Here is a 9,466-nt window from a genome sequence, read left to right as displayed (position 1 = left end):
AGTCAAGTATTGAATATTATAAAAGAGTATTTCACATATAATTTGCAGCACTTTATAGGAGTGCAACAAAACCCCATAAAAGGGAGCCAAATTTCAATTTGAACAAGGGCGCCTAATACCCACGCGGCTCCTCTTCTAATCCGAGTTTTTTGCATGTTAGCTATTCATCATTAGACTACCTTTCTAATTTTAATACTTAACATAAAAGATTTTCTGTGTAGTCTATAGAAAATCACGAGGTATGTAAATAACTTTTTCAAATTTATTAAAGTCTATGTACATGAAAACGTGTAAAATTGTAGCTATATTATCAATGTATACATGGTAAAACTTGGAAGATCGCTGGAAGTTTGAATGGTATTTTATGCACATTATGCCTAAAAACACTTTTCTGAGCTTGTGGACTTATTTATATTGCTTTCAAATTCTCATATTACGGACAGATATTTACTTTCAAATTCAGTGTAATTTTATTTAATAATATATTTCGTAGTCTTATCCGTAGGCTGTATGGCGCCCATTATAAGATTATTATTATTATTATTAATTTTAAGACTTATTAACTTGGCTTCAACTTTGTGACGTCATGCTTACTCCATGTATTCTAAATTTCATGGCTATAACCAAGCGTTTACAAAAGTTCCTTGATTCTACGGGCAGAAAGATAGAGCTGTTCGAAGCAAAAAGTTGTTAAGGTATGTACGTTGTGATATATTTTGTTTGTAATATTGGCTCAATAAAAATTGCGAAGAGTTTGTCAGAAGTGGCTATACATTATAGAAAACGAAGCTAAAGTGTTCTGCCAAGTGGTAAATTATATCTGGAATTTCTTTCTACAACAGTAATTATTTTTTCCGCAAACGTATACTTTTTGAAGTACGGATTGTTTTGTTTGGCCATACGCTGGATAAATGTAATATTTGCAATATATGCCAGAAATCATTAAAAAAAAAGCTGATTTACTACTACGTATTTATGCAGAAGAATATGATATTATGTAACATGTCATTCATACGTGAACGTCTGTTAGTGGAACGTATGTGTATCCATTCAGAAGAAAAATCACATGCATGTGATATGTGTAACAAAGTATTCATTCAAAAGCATCATTTAATGCAACATATGCGTGTCCACATATCAAAAAAACTTCATGAATGTGATAAATGTAACATGTCTTTCGCGCAGAAACATCGTTTAGTGGAACATAAGCATACACACACAGGGGAAAAACCTCATGCATGCGATAAATGTGACAAATCATTCGCACAAAAGCATAGTTTAACAATGCATATGCGTATACACTCAAGAGAGAAACTTCATGTGTGTGACACATGCAAAAAGGCATTCAGACTAAAGAATCATTTGGTGGATCACATGCGTATCCATACAGGAGAAAAGTCATATGTGTGCGATATATGTAATAAATCTTTTACGCAAAAACGTGCTTTATTAAAGCATATGAGTGTACATACAGGGGAAAAACCTTATATATGTGATAAATGTAACAAATCATTTGCTCAAAAGCATCATTTATCTCAACATATACGTACCCATACAGGAGAGAAGCCGTATGTATGCAATATATGCAATAAATCATTTGCACATAATCATCATTTGTTATATCATATGCGTGTGCATACTGGAGAGAAGCCTCATGTATGTGATATATGTAACAAATCATTTGCACAAAATAATTTAGCGTCGCATATGCGTATCCATACAGGAGAGAAGCCTTATGTGTGCCATGTATGTAGCAAATCGTTTGCACAAAATAGTAATTTAGTGTCGCATATGCATGTTCATATGGGAGAGAAGTCATATGTATGTATTAAATGTAACAAATCTTTTGGACAGAAACATCATTTAGTAGTACACATGCGTATCCATGCAAGAGAAACTTCACATGTGTGATACATGTAGTAGCATGTCATGTACTCGTAAGCAAGATTTTTTAGAGCATATAAATAACCATATACAGAGAGATGCTTTGCATATGTGATATAATTCTTTAAAGAAAAATCTGATGTATGCATGTAAGGAGAAAACTCTTATTAAAAATGTACGGTTATATTATATGCAAAAAATTATTAATGAAATAATAATTGTAATTATTCAAACAAATATAGTTTGCATATTCATTAACATATGTATACAGGAGAGAAATATTATGCAGTAAAATTTCAGAAAATGTTAGATATTTGAAAATTCCAGGTAGTTGAACGTATAAAAATTCATTGTTTCATTTAAAGCCAAATGACTAAAAAAAGAACTTTCTGGTCTAAAATTATAAAAACAATCATCTTATTTGTTAATAGCTAAAATATTAAAAGCCTGTGTAAGATTGAAAAAAAAAATTGAGACATCAAAGCAACATTAGGGGTCTTAAACGTGTAAGAGTAAAATATATTTTTGGATTAAGAAATGTTAGCAACCATGAAAGCTAATGGATGTCTCACCAAACTGTGGTGATCATTTCCACAGAATTTTGAAGGACCCAATAATTTTTTATTTAGATAATAAACAGAAAATTTGCTGATATAATATGTAACAAATTGAAATCACTAGATATGATTTTTCATAGTGCATTGCTGTCATTTATCTCTTTTCAAATAAAGTTGCATATTGTGTCTGATGCACACTTTTTTCGATGCTAGGATCTTGTAATACTTCATTGCTGTATTATGCTCCATCGAAGGCAGGTTCCAAAATTGAATAACTTTTTTTTTTTTTTTTCAAAATATGAAGCAAAAAATGATAAATAGCAATTAGCTTATATTCTTCTTGACAGAAACTAAACCAATTTATTAATTAATCAAGAAAATAAACTCATGCATGAAGATCTTAAGACTATATAGTGATGTCATGCTTATCTATCACTGGCACTAAATTCCAGTGTTTGAGGATCACTTTGTTTTCACCTAAAAAAATGAACTGAATTTTCTTGCTTCTTTAATTTTATTGATTGATTGATTGCTCTTGTATAGAATTCTTAGCATGTTTTCATTTTGAGAAGAATTGTTGCCTTTCGCCCATTTTTTTGGCACAAAATTAGTCCCCGTGTTTGCGAATATTCTCCGAAGTCGTCAATGAATTCATGACTTTTTGGTAGAGGTATAACTACTTTATAAACTACTTGCATGAAACTTTTTGCCATACGAGATGTAACAAAATTATGAATTTAAGAATATTACGCATTGGAGAATCACTAAAGAATATCATCAACTTTGATTTATAATAATTTATATTTTAATCAACCTCATAAGGAAAGCCAGAAAGATGGCCAATTTCCAGATTTCAAAATTAAATATCTGGATCAAATTTTGGGTCAAAGCTCAAAAAATGGAAACCAAACTAATACATAATTTAAACATTTAATTTTGACAGTGGCACAGAATTTAGCAGTTTTCAAAAATATGTCAATATGATGTACTCTAGTTGTATGTCGAGAAAAACTGATTAATTAAATATACAAATCTATTGATGGAAACGTATTAGCAAGTTCATCAGCAACAAACTGACAGTTGTCGAGCTATGAAAAGCAATGCCATTTATCTGTTTGTGGATTAAAACCTTTGAAGATTCGTAAAATTTTGAGCAGTAAGGAAAATAGAGAAATACTCCAAGTTTCTATCAAGAATGACTGAAGAAATATTGATAAAAGATGACAGTTTACTAAAGCATTAAAATAGGTATCTAAATTATTATTTTTCAGTACTATGTGTTGATTGTTGGTGGAAATTTCAGTAGTGGCCACCAATCAATGTGAAATTCTGACACCCATGGTTATTGGCACTAAATCTTGCTACTTGGCTGGTCGATGTGATAATATGTAAGTACCTGTTTTTTACTTACTAATTCATTTATCTTTTATTAATTCATTTAATTGGGCCAAAATGAATTTATCTTAATTAAGTGAAACTGACTGTTTACATGTGTTGTAGAAATATCTGCTTATTACCTTAATTCCAGCATTTTTTAAGCAATGAATCATTAGTCTATAAATAGTGAATGCTTATTTGTAGTGTTTCTGTGTTACAGTTATGTATTTCTTTAACTGTTAAAATCATTTGTGCTTTTAATGAACTGAAATTTATAGTATGAGACAACATTTATGATGATAAATATGCACTTATGTGATATCATGAAACAAATAAGAAACCTCAGATGAGTAAATAATAATTTATTCCTTGCTAAACTATGATTTCAGCAACTCGCATAACAAGAAAACAGTTCCAAATTATCCTAATCAGTTAGCATTTATAATTGGTAGGTAACTTTTTATACTTCACATTTTATTTACCCATTTGACTTATTCTGTCTTGGCAGGAACGCACCAAGTATCTTCGATGTTGTCGTGCAAAATACTGACAGGCGACTTTTTTTTTACTCTGTTTGTATTGAGCCAAAATTACCACCCACTAAAACAACACTGAAATTTATGACACTCTTTATACTTGTTAATACAGGTACGTATTTTTTACTTGAGGCAAACAGTAGACACACATGTAAAAAAAATATTAATTTTTTTTTTTTTAACTACTCTTATATGCGCTCTCAGGTCGCCAAATATTTTTGGCAAGGAACTCCACTTTGCTATATTACTATCTAAACTTTTTTTCTACATTTCGAACTTTAAGCCTAAAATATCTCCGAAAACACACAATTTAAGCTAAAAATCCGAAACAAAAAATTTAGATAGCAAAAACATAAAGTTACTAACCAAAAATATGTGACAAGAATCCATGTACACAGCGATATGTTTTAACTTAAAAAAAATCTACGAATTGCACAATCTAGGCAGCGAAAGAATCTGCAATCTACACACACCTCACTTTAATAAATTTCAAAGAATACCATGCACTGTTTAAACTTATAAAAAATCATCTACGAATTGCACAATCTAGGCATTGTGCACAAATCAACAAAATAAACTAAAATTACAAACAATTCAAATAACAACAGAAGTTCATAGTAAAAAAACAATGAATATAACATTCTACAAAACAAACACAAAATAAAATGCACTTATCATAATACATATGTGAATAAAATTTCGCCAGTCGCACAACGTCTGTGAACAAAAGTGCCACGATTTTGCTATATCGCATGTCTTTCTGCGATTCAAAATTTCAAAAGTAACGATAAAAATTTCCTCTGAAGTTAACTTACTACATGAAAAACCACAATCCAAATCTCAAAACTCAGCTGACAGCCACGTACTTTACCAGCAACCATTTGACTGTAAACCCACGCAAGTCTATCAGAAACATCATTCTTCGTCGGAGTTCTCATATCAGCTCTGCATTTCGGACACGCCAGTTGAAAAGTCCTGACTCCCACAGAAATTCTGAAAATGCACTTCCATCTGCATAAACACACCCATGAATAAAAGACTCGTTAACATCGTACCTTTTAATACTAAATTTACTTTGCACACAATCTAAAGTGCGCGACTGAAATCTTGCCACCATGCCTCTCATTGCAACATTCAAAACACGCACAACACGAGCCAACAAGCAATTAAACCATTGCAACAAATATAATACATATACAGTCGAAAGTCGTTAATCCGGACTCGTCGGGACTTCGACGATTCCGGATTATAGATCATCAGTTTAAATCTCGTAAGATGGCATGCAGAAATTCTAAAATTAAAAATATGAAACCTTAATTTATGAAATAAAGAACAGTTATAATCTAAAGGGTATCAAAATTTACAAAAAAAAGCTTAATATTTATTTGTTTACTTTATTAAACATTTCTTTCAATGTAAGTTATTTTAAGTTGCTTCGTTTTATGTGATAATACTTTCTCTTTAATTCTATAAACAGACACAATTTCTTGTTCAGTTACAAAGTCCCGTTAATTGTTGTGCCGAGAATACCGACTAACTTGTCAATCGAAATTTTTTCGTTTTCACTAACCTCTCTGCCACATTCTTCATGTCTTTATCCATTTTTTGCAGCAATTCCACGTTTTGTTTGATGGACATCGAAACATACTTTCGTTTTGTATGATCCTTTGGAAGCTCCAGAATCGGGAAATTCTGTTTGACATAATCGAAAGTTCAAGTTTACTTTTATAAAATTGCTCTTACAGTCTGCAAAAAATAATAAGCCAGATCCAATTCGAAGGTTAAGGAACAACGCAATCATCAACAGTAACTGAAATAGATAATTAGATAATTTTAGATTATACGGTCCGTTATACATAAAACGCCCACGCGAAAACGTATTCTGCGTTTGCGCACACGCATATGCGCACTTATCATAATACATATAAAGTAAAGTGGTAAAAGGTCTTGTGCGCACGCGTAAACGCCTATGCGCATGTGTCAACGTGGCGCATGCGTAGAAAGTTTTTAGCTTTGAGGTCTGGATTATAGATCATTCCGGATTATGGGTGTCCAAATTAACGACTTTTGACTGTATATGGTGCTCTCATATGGCTAACGACAGTGAAAGATTAATAAACCTGCACTGACCACAAAAGCATTTAAATGTCAAAAGGTTGCCTACAAACATCATCGTCCACCAAACCATCCCACAGCACGGAATCATGCCAAAAACCAGCGCAGAGCACATATCGCTACATTTGGTGATCTTAGGGTGCATGTAAGAGTAGAGCTTTTTTTTTTTTTTTTCACAATAAAATGACAGTAACAAAACAAAACACCATGTTAAAACTCTAAAACGTGCCAAATTATTAAAAAGCAAAAGGTTAAAGAAGATATATTTAGATTGCCCATGCGTTGTTGTTGTCTTGTCCATATTACATGGAACAGAGTTTGTCAGAGCCTACTCCGAAGAGAGGTTGGACATCTATTTCCCCCCACTCCCCAATTTTGAGAGAGAACACCCTGGGCGGAGGATTCCGGGGATCTCCCTCCAATCAACACGAGAGGACTTTCGGCTCGCCGCATACCACACTAACACTGTACATTATCCATATCTCCTTCCGGATTCGAAACTGGTCTTCGGTACCATAGTAGGCTCCTCTAACCACTATACCATCTGGGCGACTGCCCATGTATTTGAATACATGATAGAAAACAACAGAAATGTCTTGTAGAAATTGGAATTCTATAAGATTTTAGTAAACAATGGAAATGTCTTGTAGAAACTGGAATTTTATAAAATTTTCAGTATCCAGCTGCTTTAAAAAGTCAGACTCTATAGAAATGATAGCATGATTTTCAAGCTGCTCCTGGCCCATTCTAGATCATAAGAAATCCATTTATTAACTTTAATTTAGAAAGCAATCTCTTTTATGAAATAAAGAGCAATTATGATCTAAAGGGTATCAAAATTTACAAAAAAAAAAAAAAAAAAAAAAAAAGGGCCAATCTTTGAAATATGGTAACAGGTAGTTTGCCGACATTTTGGTAAGGCGATAAAGGTTATTAGCTAGGACTTTAGCAGTGTACATAGATAAAGTCAAGAGTGTGCACAATGCCATTTTTGTGCAATTCTGGGATTTTCTTTTAAGTGAAAATAGGTCGACGTGTACATGGATGATAACGTGTATGTGCAATTCTTAAAAACGCGGCAAGCAGTGGGCGATTCTGCACTTTCTCCCAATTTTGCACCTAATCTTCGTCATGATTAAGCACTTTTGTTCCATAAAAGTTCTAGCATAAACTAAATAAACAATTCAGCTAGCAGATTGTTGGGAAAAAAATGTTGAGTTAAAAAAAAAAAAAAATTCTTTACTTCGTGAAAATAAAATGGCGCTTCGTTTTTCGTGCCATACGTGCATGCGTAAACATTAAACACCCATGCGTAGCATTAAACGTGCATGCATAAAGCATGCAAAAAAAAAAGTTTGTGGCTTTGAGGTCCGGATTACAGATCATTCTGGGTAATGGACGTCCAGATTACAGACTTTGTACTGTACATAATAAAATTGTAATATTTGGAAATGAGTGAGTTAAGTTATTTATTGTAATGTAGTTGTTTTACTACAGACTTCACATTTTTATCACAATTTTGCAGAAATTGTAATTCGTGTAAAAGTTCTGTTCCATTCACATCTTTTCCAGTTTGATTTTTGTTGGTTAAAGCTTCAAGTTTTTTATGAAAATTAAATTCATCGTGCTCAGTGCTTCCCAAATTCGTTAATATTCCATAATAATTGCTGTAATATTTCAAAAAAATTACCGTACTGCCAAATTTCAGTAAGTATTTATAGAAAATTAGGTAAACTGAATGTATAGTTAAAACTATAAGTTTTTTTTTTAAGTTGAAAAAAGCATTATTGTAATTATTAGTATTATCATATAAAGCTGAGTTCACTTAATCGTTTACCTTACTTTTTAATTATTTTTCACAATCACTATATTAGCAAATCAGGACTATTATACTATGAATACTTATGGTGCTCTCATATGGCTAACGACAGTGAAAGATTAATGAACTTGCACTGACCACAAAAGCATTTAAATAAACCCAAAATTTGCGTGCTTAAACCTGAAAACTTTTGACTGAACAGTGAATGGTGTACATACCTAGAGCCCCTAGAGAAAAAAGAATACTAGTACAGTTTCGCCACCAGTCGGTACTGGTAAGTAAGAAACTTATCGTAGGTGGCTTGAAGGCTTTGTTGTCATTGTGCACCACATGACCTTGCTGCTATAGACGGCACGTCCCTGCTTCTCAGTGATTTCTAAGTGGAACCTGTGTAAGGACCCTGTATTGCTTAACACAGAAGTCTTGTGAGCTTTTTCATTCTCAGAGAAAAAATGGAATGATCAAATAGTCTGGTGAAATATTGATCTCCTCTGTAGTGTTAACTTAAGGATTTGCATAAGGATTGCCGTAATGGCCAAACGCGTGCTTCAAGTTTGTTCATGTGAATGCATAAATTATGTAAAACATTGTACAGATTTAGAAAACTGAGTCACATTTTACAGGTTAGCATTTAATTTATTTAAAATTTAATGTTGTTTCTGAGCTGTCTGTTTAGGCGCAATTTTTTATAATACATGTTAAAATAAGACCTCTGAAATATCAATTACTTGAATTCTTTATACACCAAAAATTACTTAAAACTATTACATAGAAAACAAAATAAGTTTTGTATGCAAATTAAAGCAATATCTTATTTCCTCGCACATTTTTCGTTTTAGTTTTATAGCGCTAGGTCTGAAACTTTTAAAAATATCTGCATAATTTTTCTGTTGTACATAGTTTTTCTCTCTAAAGGCTAGTTTATTGGTGAATTTTATTCCCTTGATTATTAATATATTTGTTTTTATTATTATTATTTGTATTGTCTTTTTTGTATTAGCATTTCATCCATTTTATTTTTCCTGCATTTATTACTTGAAAGTATTTTATGCATTCTTTGTTAAGCTGTCATGTCATGACCTGAACATGTCAAATATTTTCATATTTAAGAAACTTTCCAAACTTGTGATTTCAGCTTACTTCTGGTATTTATGTTCCAATTCATAATAGCCATATTT

General features: G+C 32.1%; 1 protein-coding gene across 5 annotated transcripts in view; it reads left to right on the top strand.

Annotated features, from left to right (window-relative positions):
- The first annotated feature begins 286 nt into the window (after positions 1 to 286).
- Positions 287 to 9,466, top strand: part of LOC118204970 (uncharacterized) — a 48,101-nt gene continuing 38,921 nt past the window's right edge. For 3 of the 5 annotated variants that reach the window (XM_085812552.1, XM_085812550.1, XM_085812551.1), the window contains exon 1: positions 287 to 3,829. In XM_085812552.1, coding sequence (XP_085668678.1) covers positions 976 to 1,911 — 936 coding nt within the window. In that variant the 5' untranslated portion in view covers positions 287 to 975 and the 3' untranslated portion in view covers positions 1,912 to 3,829. The remainder of the gene's footprint in view (positions 3,830 to 9,466) is intronic. The other 2 variants (XM_085812553.1, XM_085812554.1) reach the window with 2 other exon arrangements.

This window comes from Stegodyphus dumicola, chromosome 3 (genome assembly GCF_044657685.1).
Source record: "Stegodyphus dumicola isolate Sdum_Otavi_A_Nest chromosome 3, ASM4465768v1".
NCBI classification, from domain to species: domain Eukaryota; kingdom Metazoa; phylum Arthropoda; class Arachnida; order Araneae; family Eresidae; genus Stegodyphus; species Stegodyphus dumicola.
Note: the sequence above shows the minus strand (reverse complement) of the source record. Positions and strands in the feature narration are given on the sequence as shown.